Here is a 12,399-nt window from a genome sequence, read left to right on the forward strand (position 1 = left end):
ACAGGACGTAATTGGAGAGATCACAGCCGTTGAGTTGCAACCCAGATACCAATGGATTCCATAGTTTGAGGTTGACGATTCTGGTAATTTTTCTCTCATATGTGGGTTAGATATCTCCATTATACATGGATCTTGTTCTACTGCGTAGTACAATGCAATAAGTATACGCGCGCTATGTATATCGAATCTACAAGAGACGTGGTAACAAAGACCTAAATACAAACAAGCGATATGACATGGGTTCGATCAACACTGAACCCGTTTTTATATTCTTACGGTGTTGGAAACAACATGTTTAGTGTTGATGTTTAGAAAAGGCACTACTCAACCCTCATGGCAGTTGATTATTTTATATGGCTTGGATCCATGATCTTAATTTTTACTATATGACCCTTTCGAAGAAAATTGGTCTTGACACCGTTAGTCCTCTTTATAGTGTCATTTTTCTCCTTCTTCTACTGTGGTTCCCTTACCCAGGATGTTACGGCCTACCAGGAGATGGAACCTTTTTACAGGGAGATTCTGAAGCTGTATTTTACGGTATTCCCGATCTAATAGTTGTGGGAGCCTTACCAGTATTATTCGTACCGCTAGCATCTGCAGTCGGTTTAAAACATCTAGGTCAGGGACTATACGATCAAGATTTAAAATTGGTGATACTAATATCAAAGTGCTATATCCCTATAATCAAGTCTAAAATACATCTCAGTGTTCTGTAAAACCGGGATCACAGCAATGGTACCAAACTATATACTTTTTCAAAGGAGGCAGATCAAGATGAAAGAGATTAACCAAGCGGTAAAGCCGCTAAATCATGATACGAACGACTATTCTCTATATGTAACATAGAAGGATAATGATGAGTAGCTGTTTCTGTATAAGTAGTATTAACGGTAGTAGTAGTAGTAATAGTGGTAGAACGAAATACTTATCACCGAAAACGACAATGACTCTAACTATAATACACTACAACAAACCTTCAAGTTACCGCCAGCAATGGATATCCTAAAGTCAACTGATGAATCTGATGTGATTATCGAGAATCAAAGAGGCTTTACACTACTGGGATACCCATTTTTTTCTCCAAAACTTCTTTTTCCACGTCTTGATCCGAATAACTTCCAAATAATGAACCGTGAGAAGGGAACTCTTATCGATATTAGAAGTAATCGTAGATCTATTAGAGATGTCTTCCCGTTAGAAGGTTACGATCGATGTGGTAGGTGGTTCGTTGATATGAGAGTCGGCAATGTCGATGATCAAGGTTGGGTTTACAGTTGGAACTTTAGCCATGGTAGATGGAGAGATGGAAAAGGTTTAGTGAGAAGAAGGATATGGGTTCGACATAGTTTGGATCCAGCATGTCCAACGAATGATGAAGCCATCGAACAATTCCCGCTGCACTCCACAGAAAATGCGCGAGAGCAAAGTGATGAAGATCTGCCATTAGTGACGGTATTGCAGAGACAATTACTAGATAGGCATAAGTTTGAAATCTTAGAGAAATGTGATAAATCGATATTCCAAGACGAAGAACTGTGTCGAAATATCCAAGACTGCTTCCAATATGCATCCTCAAAGCATAAGTTCCAAGAGTGGTTGAAACAAAAGTGAAACCGAGGTATTATAAAAGAAAAATATAGTGAATCCTGACGACTTTTGACTTTTGCAGAAGTACTCGAATACATCAAGACTTTGTTATGCATACGCTTTTGAATCCTCTTTCACTGCCACAGAGATTGCTAAGGAAAGCCCTTTATCCGCCAACATTGGGTCTCTTGCTTGCCGCACTGCTAGCGGTATGGACAATTGGCTGTTTGATAGAGTCCAAAACTGCTGCCATCGAGCTCACGACGACTATTTCCAACACTACTAATACATGGAACGTGGACTCAAAATCTCTGGAATCGATAGCTACCTCCTTCGTTACAGTACAGAAGGATCAGATCCACGATCACATGATAGAATATGTAGCCGCCCATGTCTACAGCGGCTGTCGTAGCGCAATCACTTCTTGGAATCAATCACTGTCGACATCTGTTCATGCTCAGCAGATTATGTACGGTTATATGTTGGATTTAAACAAGACTATCACCAATGTACTTTACGACAAATCCAAACAGATTAATGAATCGTTAAACGCCCTAAGGGTTTCGGATGCAAGCCAATTGAGTGTAAACTACTGGTTTGTTGATTATTTGTTCCATAACGTCTCTACGAATAATACCAAACTGAACGATTTAAAATTGAATTTTCCCGTAATTTCCAATTCTACCAAACTGAATCTACCCAACATCAGCGCTAATTCATTTCTATCCAAGGTTAACAAGATATCAAATCAGTCATCTGAAAAAACTACAGCCACTGCAAAAGTACAAAATCATAGATTTTCAACACATTTGGCATCACACTGTCGTGTAATAACGGCAATCATGGTCACCACATATGTCGTGTGCACAATAGGAATGTGTCTCTATGAATGGTTAAAATTCAAATGGGAAACGCTGATATTTAAGAAACATGTGGATTTGCATCTCCATCCCCTGGAAAAACTGGAAGAAGAAGAAGGTCCCATCAAGGCTCAGCAGAGATCATATCATTTTGCCCGCCAGCTCGTTTTCACCATGAACAACGCACCGTTGTATTGGATATCCAATTGGATAGGCGCTAGAAAAGTCAAAGAAGGTAAAAAGTGGGATCTTCTTGTAAATATCCAATGGTGGATACTATCAAACACTGGTTACTTTTTACTGCTATTACTAACAGTAGTAATCCATTGGCAAATTTGCGTTTCAATGATCCATACATCTTCTAACCAATTGTCCACACTTGAAAAGTCACAGTCAAAACAGGCACATAATCTCACTAATACTTCCACCAATACTAACAATGCGAAATTCTACCTTCAATTCACTCAAGAGTGCCATAATTTCGAGCTTCACCTCTTCCAAACTTTAAACAATTCCATATACAATCAACTCTGGTCCCATAACGGTGTAATAGCCACAACTCTTGATAACGTCAATGATCAGATGAGCAATCTCGTTAAAGAAGTACAAGTTGCTTCACCACCTCAATGGAACAATTTATCGCTCTCGAATTTTGTATACCCATGGCTACCGTCCAGTAATTCTGATTATAATTCTACGATTGATTCACTATCACTACAATGCCTAAAGAGTGGGGCAGTCTCAAGACGTCAAACTACAATAGTTTCAATCGGCAGTAGTTTCCTCAACACTACTAATATGCAAGAAGGGCTAGTAACCACAGAACTACACAAATGGACCATAGCGAGCCTGATTGTAACCATGGCAATATTCTACTTGCTCGGGTTGACGGTATTCACCAATCTATAGTTATAATAGAGCGTCACATTCCACGAGCCCTTCTTCATCTTCATTGTGATTGCCATCGTCATCCTCATAATTGTCATAATTATCACCATCATAACATTTCGAGAAACGGTTGTTTCTACTATTCTTAAAGGTTGAAAAACTAAATGAAAATTTCACCACTGCTGAAATTTTTAAAGAAAAGAAAAAAAAGAGAAAGAGAACAGTTGAACTAGAAAAGTTTACCAGTATTATTGCAGAAGGGAGACGAGCCATCTTCTTTATTTCAATCAATTTTTCTGAAGCTGGTTTTCATTCTACTCAAGTCAACTCCAGAAAAAAGTAAGTGATATTATCATTACGCTACCATTTCACTGATCAGTAGTAGATAGAAGGCAGAGAACTGTTGAATCATGGCCCATCGTAAGCTTCAACAGGAGATCGATAGGGTCTTTAAGAAAATTAACGAAGGGCTGGAAATTTTTGACACTTATTATGAAAGGCATGAAAATTGTACCAATAACCCATCTCAAAAGGATAAGTTAGAATCTGATCTTAAGAGAGAGGTGAAGAAGCTGCAAAGGCTTCGGGAACAGATTAAGTCATGGCAGAGTTCACCAGATATTAAGGATAAGGATTCGCTATTGGATTACAGGCGGTCTGTAGAAATAGCAATGGAAAAGTATAAAGCTGTGGAGAAGGCTTCTAAGGAGAAAGCTTATTCTAATATAAGTTTGAAAAAATCAGATATGTTGGATCCAAAGGAAAGGGAGAGGAGAGATGTTTCGGAGTTTCTGTCGAATGATATTGAGGAATTGGAGAGACAGTACGATTCTTTACAAGTAGAAGTGGACAAGCTGATATTGTTGAATAAGAAAAAGAAAACAGCATCATCTTCCAATGATGACAAAAAGGATAAACTTAAAACTTTACAATCTAGGTACAGATGGCATCAACAGCAGATGGAATTGGCACTTAGACTTTTGGCAAATGAAGAATTGGATCCAGAAGATGTAAGGGAAATTCAAGATGATATCAGTTATTTTGTTGACTCAAATCAGGAACCTGATTTTGTAGAAGATGAAACGATTTACGATCAACTGAATTTACAATCTAATGAAGCAATTGCTCATGAAGTGGCTCAGTATTTCGCCTCTCAACAAGCAGAAGAGGCAGAAGATGATGATGCTTCTACAGTGACCACTACAAAGGATGGTACAAAATTATCTAAAAAGGAACAGAGGAAACTCGAAAGAGAGGCGAAAAAAGCCGCTAAAAGTGCGTCAAGATTACCAGACGCAGATGTTAGTCCTTCTAATGGTCCAAGTTCTCCAATTTTGTCTACTACCAGTACTGCTACCGTTACCACGGAAATTGCAGAACCACCTTCCTCCAAACAGAGTAAATCACCATCGCCGGCGCTGGACGTGGTGGAATCATCTCATAGTGTAATGACCACTGCACCAAGTACTGCAAAAAGCCCGAATGGCTATAACAGTTCAGCTCCATCAACGGCACCTACAGAAGTAGAAGAACACCAAGTGGTACATACGCATATCCATCAAAGCCAAAATGGTATTACGACGACGAGTACCTTGAAACCTGCTACGGTGCCGGCAAGACCTGCTGGTGATTTAAAATGGGCAGTAGCAGCCTCGCAAGGTGTAGAAAAGGATAAAAAGAATAACTCTCACGGTGGATCCAATACAACGACAGGTACCTCAACACCTTCTGCTGCTGCAACAGCCACTGCTGCACATGCAGCTGCCACTGGTAGTACGACCGCTTCTTCAAACGTTAGCAGTAGAATTAATAGTGCCGCTAATACACCTCGTTTGGGTACTCCATCTTTGGCTACACCAACTTTAGCACAACACTTGGAAAAATCCGCATTGACCAATTCGAATGCGAATTCAGCCGCTACTGCTGCTGCCGTATTAGCAGCTGGTGCTGCTGCCGTGAATACCAATAATAAAGCTATTTATAAGAATGGTCATTCATCTATGCCGACGACAGCAACTTCTGCTCTTGCGCATGGTAATGAAACTCATGCAGAGGGGGAAAAGAATTTTAATGAAAAGAGTACAGATATTCCACCCGTGGTGGTTGACGATTATCAATCGGATGTAACAGATGATGAACTAGAGCAAGAACCACAACCAGAACCTCTTTCACAGGATGAATTGCGCAGGAGGGAAGAGACTCGAGAAAAACTTAGGAAAGATTTCGTTCAAGATTTCGACCTATTGGTACTGCCAAGTGGTATTCAAGAGTTTATCATGGGTGCTGAATTGTTTGACAATAAAATTGAAGCACCAGATGGTAAAATGGGTGGCTACAGAAGATCAAGAGATGAATGCCGAATTCCACGTTTTGATGATGTTCCTTTGGGTGTCAATCCACCTGCACCGTTGGATGCATTTAGATCCACTGAGCAATGGGATATTTTACGTTGTTCTTTGAGACCTATCATTCAAAACAGCGAGCTGAACGACCAAGAGAAATATGAAGCCATTTTGGAAAACTTTAGATCATTAGAAATGTTTACACTTTTCTACAACTATTATTTCGCAGTTACACCTTTAGAACAGGAGATTGCTTCCATTATTCTTTCAGAGAGAGATTGGAAAGTTTCGAAAAACTGTGCAATGTGGTTCTTAAGGCAGAGTGAGACTAAATTTGCTAATGAACTTTGTGAAGTGGCTGATTACAAAATTTTCAAACTGGATGATTGGACTGTGATTGATAGGCTAAATTTTAAATTGGATTATGCGGCTCTAAAGAATCCATCACTAGTTGCCGATTCACAATTACCGAAGGCTCAAGAAACGGATGTATTGAGTCATGGTCAACAGCTCTTACAACAGTTGAAACAAGGTGGTAAATCAAGTATTTTGGCTTGAATCTAACAGCTCTGGTTCTCTATTGTAATAATTATCTAATCATTGGTTCTCAGTTACGGATTTATGCAATTGTTAAAACAAAAAAAAAAAAAATAACAAACGAACACACACATATCACGGTTATTTTTAAAAAACTCAAATTTATTCTTGAATATCAGCAAATACTTCTTTATTTATTTAAACATTCATGCTGGAATACCTTCCTTCTTGACCGTTTCAGCATTTACATTCTCACTTCCGACTGGGACAGATTGTTCGGGAACAGCATTTAAATTAACAGGATCCTTTCCTGATGCAATGTTACATTGGTGCATCAATCTTCTTTCACCAGGTTTGAATTGTCCAGTAACTGAATGCCAAACACCTCTATTAAAGAAAATGGCTAAATCACCAGATTCCCAGGAGTGTGCATAAACATGTTGAGGAGCAATTGCCGGTCTCATCATCTTGTGAACCGCCTCACGGGCCTGTTCAAGTTCCAAGACCGTACCATCAGGTAATTTTAATTTGTACAAACAACAACCATGAACTTGTAAGTGAGGTTTCTTTGTAACTGGATTTGTCCAAACCATTGGTAGTTCCTTAACTTTTGATTCTTCCCATGGTGGTAATTCATCAAATGGTAATTCTTTACCTTCAGAAACCATAGTTAAGCCATCAGAAGTAGCTCTAGCTGGAGAAATGAAGATATATGGATGTGGTGCATAAACGACTTTTGTACCTAATGCCTTTTTCTGTTCTTCTGGAGATAGCAATTCGAATGCCTTGGCACCAGAAACAAATGCAGTTGCACCTTGAGTCACTTCTAATTTTTCACCATCGCCATAATCCACTGTTTGTGTTTTAGATTGTGGTGGAACGTGAATACCTAGAAGTGTCGTACAGACCGGTGGTGCTAAATCGTAAAGCGCAGAATCAATATGCCATCTGTAAAATCTAGTTATATCCTTTTCATAAGCTTCTTCGTTAGTCAATGGATATCTATGAAAATCGAAGTGTACTGGATGTCTTAATGTAACTTCACCTAATCCGTAGTGACCTGCTTCCCAGTCGCCCTGACCAAGAACTTGTACTTGAGGTTGATCAGGTACAGAAGTACCATCCCTCTTAAGAACAGATTTATCATGACGGAATTCCTTACCGTGACCGTATGCCTTACCACTTTGATCACAAGTTGGATCAAATTTAGTCGTCAATTTCCATTGAGATTTTGGTGGTAATTCGGCCATATTTGGTATAACGATAACCAAATGCTCGTGGAGAGCTTTGTAAAGAGCATCAAAATCTTCATCTGACAATGTACTGGGATCAGTACATCCTTCTGGAAGAGTAATCTTGGCACCTAATGGTTTACCTTCGAGGGGCGTAACGGTAATTGGCATATCGTTTGGTATAGTATTGTATAGTATGGTGTAGTACGGGGGTAAAAGTGTACTTGAGAAATATGTTTCAAAACCAAGATAATTGAACCTTTTTATACCTTTTGCTCATGGCCATTGACGCACATCACCGATTGGATTGTTATATTGGTTCCTATTGATTACGATAAGGCCTCCAGTTTTAATTGTTAAAGCTTATCGGAACTGGTTATAAACTTATCTGCTGTTTTAGTATTCTTCGGGATTACCGTGCGGGTCTTCCGAGATGCGTCACACTGACACCGATATTACCGATCGGATGAACCGGAGCCGCTGAACCTGACTGATACCAACATCAATTCCAAGAGTTTTTATTCCATATGGTAACCTTTCTTTTTAGTCTGGGAAAGAGAAAAAAATAATTATCCTGCCTACATAGAGTCTTAGACAAAACCACATTAAACTATACTATACCACATTCATGCACCAGATGACCCAAATTGTGCAGCCCAATCCTCATATTTTTCGAGACCTTCTTGTGAAACTGAAGGTTTAATATATCGAAGACTACTCTTGAAGTCTTTCAATGCAATAGAACGTATATTCTCCGTTGGTGTTAGCAATAGTTTTTCACCTAGTTCTCTTAATGGTCCCATGGCAGCATCCTTTGCTAACGAGGTGATATCACTTCCGGAATATCCATCTGTTAATTCTACTAATTCTAGGAAATCCTCCTCACTCAAAGTATGTTTCTGATGGGATAAAAGTTTGCTCAGTTGAACGCTACGTGTTTCTGGTTCAGGCAGAGGGATGTACTGCCTTCTGACGAATCTTCTTCTAGCGGCTTCATCAATAGACCACGGTAAATTGGTAGCTGCAAGCACTAAAACTCTTTCATCATCTTCCTCAGATCCACTTTGTTTACCAGCAGCAGCAGAAGACAATGAAGACCACTGAACTAAAAATTCATTTTTAATTCTACGACTTGATTCGTTTTCACCTTCGTTGCTTCTACTACCCATAATGGAATCAATCTCATCAACAAAGATAATGGATGGTGATAACTTTTTTGCCACAGCGAATAGCGCCCTAACCAATTTTTCACTTTCACCTAAATATTTTGATGTCAGTGTAGATGCACTTACTGAGAAAAAAGTCGAATGAGATTCGGTAGCAACAGAACGAGCTAACATAGTTTTACCCGTACCTGGGGGACCAAATAACAACATTCCTCTGATTGGTTCTCTTAATCCACGGAATAAATCAGGTCTCAAAAATGGGTATACGACTGCTTCCTTCAAAGAAGCCTTTGCACTTTCTAATCCGGCAATGTCTTCCCAATGAACTTCATCACCATGTACAACGATTTCAGCAAAAATTTGCTTGGCAGCAGCTCTATCTACACCATGTAGACTATCGATAATTTCATCTTCCAATGCTTCTTTCAATCTCTTTTTTTCTTCTTCGTCTTCGTCCCCTTCGTTATCAGTGGAAGCAGACTTTGGTTTTGAAGATGACGATCCACCACCTACTGGTGGTCCAGTAGGTGGTGAGGAAGAGAATGAAGATGTTGTAGATTGTACAGTAGAGTACGAAGAAGTGGAATGAGACGCGTTACCATACGGTCTTTTGCTAGGGACTTTGCCAGCAGTAATTGGCTTTCTATTTGCTGTCGTTGCCACAGGTTTAGTAGTTTTCTTAGTCAAAGGTTTCTTTGGGTTTTTTAATGATGAAGTACCATTATTGCCGCTTGGTAAGCTTTTCTTGGTAATTGGACGATCTTGTGGGTGCGATAACACTTTTTTAGCTGCATTTTGAGCCTGTTGAGGTCTATTATGCGTCAATGATGAAGAAGGTGAATTACTGTGTGGTTTGTGAAGTAAATTAGGCGTTGACCTATTAGGTTTGAGATCAATATTCCTCGTAGGAGATCTAGATTTCCTCTGTGTCCTCACGGGGGCATTGACACCGGCATTTTTACCAGTTTCAACCCCATTTCTCTCTGGTGATCCACTCAACGATGACGAACCTGTAGGTTTTGTTGCCGGTAAGTTACTAGTAGAGCCTATGGAAAGGTTCGTAATACGATTATCAAGTCTTCTCATCTCATCATCGGTCTCTTCGGTCTCTTCGGCATTATCGGCGTCCTCGTCATCGTCACCGTATAATTCATCCGGATCAAAATCTAGGGAATTGGAAGAATGTAAATCTGAATTTTTATCACTGTCACTAGTAAGATGCGCAAACATTTTATCATCATCATCAAACCCTTTGAAATGTCCCATAGAATCTACAATGTCCTCATCATCTTCCTCTATTAAATTATCTTCAGATTCATAATCATCTTGGTAAGACTTTGGTAAATTGCTCTTCTTGCCTAAAGGTTTGGATGGTGCAAAATTAACTCTATGGCTACTATTACTGTTACCACTAGCACCGCTATTCTTGGGATAACTATTGGGAATGTGATAACCTTTCCTTGCTTGTGCTTTAGGATCACGTAAAGTTGTAGCCATCTTAGTTGGAAAACCTTGAGATGAAATGGGGTATGAAATTGGTTTCCTGATAAATGACGAATGTCCATTATGTGAATGTGAATCTGGTCTTCTCGAGCTTTTAACGTTCGGTATATTGACATAAGGTTTAGTAGCTGGCTTATTCGATGATTCCTCCTCACAAATTTTCCTCAGCCTTTCCAAATGTCCTAAACTCTTGTGATAGAGTTCTCGTACACCCGTATTCAAACTTGCTTCCTCTCTGGAATAAGTCTGGGTATTTGGATATTCACGTTCAAGCATAGTAATTTGGTACATTACATCCGTGTTAAGGGCTTTCCAGCCTTGTAATGCAGCATTATATTCCTTCTGTTCCTCCAGTTTCAAATAGTAGATACTTTGATTAGCTATTCTACCATAAAGTTCGGTTAGATCAGTGAGAGGTTGTTGAGGTTTCTTCCGTAGCTTGGAAAACCTGGAAAGTAAGTAATAACTGCTTGTAGCATCCATTTTCAAACGTCCTCGTTAATCCAGTACCAACAAGACTAGATCAAGTCTCTTGTTGGTCTTGTTTTCTTTCGGATCTTGAAGATGTTACTTGAAAGTTCAAGTTAGGTAAAGTAAATACTTAATTTAGCCTAATCGCAAGCTATAACCTATGGAGAAGTTTCAGCCCTAAATACGAAGCAAAAGTTGAAAAAAAACCGTTTCTTAAAAGCAAATCTACGTTTTCTTAAGAATTAATGCTTAATGCTCTGTAAGATTATACTTTGGGGTAAACTTCTACATAAAGAATGTAATTGACCATAGTAACACGGTAACAATTAAAAAGATTTTAGCGACCCACCAAACGTGTTGAACCATGAAGGGGCATAGTTTGAAATGAAATTCCCAATCGCCTTGATCACGATCGAAATGACCCGTTAACAAACCCGTATTGCCGTCAAATTCACCCATCATGGCTCTTACCGTAATTTCTTGAACTGCCAAATCAGATTTCGCCTCCTTAGAGGCAGTCCATGTATCGTCGTCGAAATTCTTATTGTAGATGGTTTTACAACCTTCGTGATCATGGCCCGTTAGGATAATACCTGGTTTTTTGTTGTGAAACACAAGGTTCAGCACTTCATTAGTCACTTTTTCACTTAAATGATTTTGAGATCTTAACAACTTGGATTTATAGGGCTCTGAAGCGTGGTCCTCTGGGTAATACTCGAAATTGGGACCATCGCTACATAGTCCTTCCTCCTTATAGAAAGGTACATGGGTCAATAAAATGGTATTACCTTCAAAATTTCTTTCAGCTAACTGTGTTAAGAATTCCCAAGTGACATCTAAAAACTCCGGTTGTAACGCAGGACCTTCCAATAGCAATGAATTGAGTACCACTATACGCCATGGGTGATCGGTATCCCTATCGTATTCGATCCAGTAGTTGTCCTTACCGAATACTTGATTGTATCTTGCCAAGTGTTGATAAGTGGTATCACCAGAATACCCGATGTCATGATTACCGGTAACGTTGATGAAAAGATAATCCTCCTTTTCAGGATCCCAGGAATGTACATCACTGTATCCAAATTCCAAATTCCAAGGTTTTTCCTCTTCGCACTTACGATTTAAAGATTGGCCCCATGTCATCCAATCTATCTTGTAGAGCCCATTATCATCGTGCTCTAGTTCTTTTAAATCCTTTAACCACGTTGTATCTCTGTGGAATAACCTTGTCAAATATCTAGAGCTCCTATTGTAGAATTCTGAATCACTAATCCACTGTGATGAGAAAAGATCTCCAAGTACCGCTACATGAGATGGTCTTAACCTCTGTTCCATGACTGAAACTATATGACCGAGATAATGATCATTACCATAGATGTCTAATCTCGTATTATAATCCGTGCTAGGCCAAATTCCCTTGATTTGAGGATCTCCAAATGCAATCATATGTATATCTTGTGGACCGCCATCTTCATCACCTTTCGATGGAACTACGCCAAGTACGTTATGCTTGTATACATCCTTCAAATACCTTTTAGTGTAGTATAATGCCCTCGACATATGGTCCAATCCATTAACATCGACATCATTCCCATCTTGAGCAGCATTATACCATGAACAACGTGCTGGATACGCAGATGGATACGTATAGATATAAAAGGTTGTCGACAAGGTGATTATAGTCGACAGTATGGAACACCATTTAAAGAACTTCTTATTCAGAATGTATCTGTAGTCAATCATTGAACCTTGGACCTGGATCTGGGTCTGGGAATATAATGCTTCCTTGTGTTACAACCAGAACGCCAAC

The 12,399-nt window shown here is 39.3% G+C and overlaps 7 protein-coding genes across 7 annotated transcripts; 4 read left to right on the plus strand and 3 right to left on the minus strand.

Moving 5' to 3' along the window:
- Window positions 1–353: 353 nt before the first annotated feature.
- ZYRO0D16236g (uncharacterized protein) lies at window positions 354–719 on the plus strand (the record flags this gene model as incomplete). The annotated part of the gene is made up of 1 exon (XM_002497091.1): window positions 354–719. The coding sequence occupies one exon, from the start codon at window positions 354–356 to the stop codon at window positions 717–719; it is 366 nt and encodes a 121-aa protein (XP_002497136.1).
- A 277-nt stretch (window positions 720–996) lies between these two features.
- On the plus strand, window positions 997–1,614 carry SPO73 (Spo73p; the record flags this gene model as incomplete). The annotated part of the gene is made up of 1 exon (XM_002497092.1): window positions 997–1,614. The coding sequence occupies one exon, from the start codon at window positions 997–999 to the stop codon at window positions 1,612–1,614; it is 618 nt and encodes a 205-aa protein (XP_002497137.1).
- An 86-nt stretch (window positions 1,615–1,700) lies between these two features.
- ZYRO0D16280g (uncharacterized protein) lies at window positions 1,701–3,359 on the plus strand (the record flags this gene model as incomplete). Its single annotated transcript, XM_002497093.1, has 1 exon — window positions 1,701–3,359. One exon carries the CDS (start codon window positions 1,701–1,703, stop codon window positions 3,357–3,359), a length of 1,659 nt encoding a protein of 552 aa, XP_002497138.1.
- A 389-nt stretch (window positions 3,360–3,748) lies between these two features.
- Window positions 3,749–6,238, plus strand: NOT3 (CCR4-NOT core subunit NOT3; the record flags this gene model as incomplete). Its single annotated transcript, XM_002497094.1, has 1 exon — window positions 3,749–6,238. The coding sequence occupies one exon, from the start codon at window positions 3,749–3,751 to the stop codon at window positions 6,236–6,238; it is 2,490 nt and encodes an 829-aa protein (XP_002497139.1).
- A 185-nt stretch (window positions 6,239–6,423) lies between these two features.
- On the minus strand, window positions 6,424–7,620 carry ZYRO0D16324g (TauD/TfdA dioxygenase family protein; the record flags this gene model as incomplete). Its single annotated transcript, XM_002497095.1, has 1 exon — window positions 6,424–7,620. One exon carries the CDS (start codon window positions 7,618–7,620, stop codon window positions 6,424–6,426), a length of 1,197 nt encoding a protein of 398 aa, XP_002497140.1.
- Window positions 7,621–8,075: 455 nt separating this feature from the next.
- SAP1 (putative AAA family ATPase SAP1) lies at window positions 8,076–10,601 on the minus strand (the record flags this gene model as incomplete). The annotated part of the gene is made up of 1 exon (XM_002497096.1): window positions 8,076–10,601. One exon carries the CDS (start codon window positions 10,599–10,601, stop codon window positions 8,076–8,078), a length of 2,526 nt encoding a protein of 841 aa, XP_002497141.1.
- Window positions 10,602–10,874: 273 nt separating this feature from the next.
- TED1 (Ted1p) lies at window positions 10,875–12,332 on the minus strand (the record flags this gene model as incomplete). Its single annotated transcript, XM_002497097.1, has 1 exon — window positions 10,875–12,332. One exon carries the CDS (start codon window positions 12,330–12,332, stop codon window positions 10,875–10,877), a length of 1,458 nt encoding a protein of 485 aa, XP_002497142.1.
- Window positions 12,333–12,399: the final 67 nt, after the last annotated feature.

Source organism: Zygosaccharomyces rouxii, assembly GCF_000026365.1.
Source record: "Zygosaccharomyces rouxii strain CBS732 chromosome D complete sequence".
NCBI lineage: Eukaryota > Fungi > Ascomycota > Saccharomycetes > Saccharomycetales > Saccharomycetaceae > Zygosaccharomyces > Zygosaccharomyces rouxii.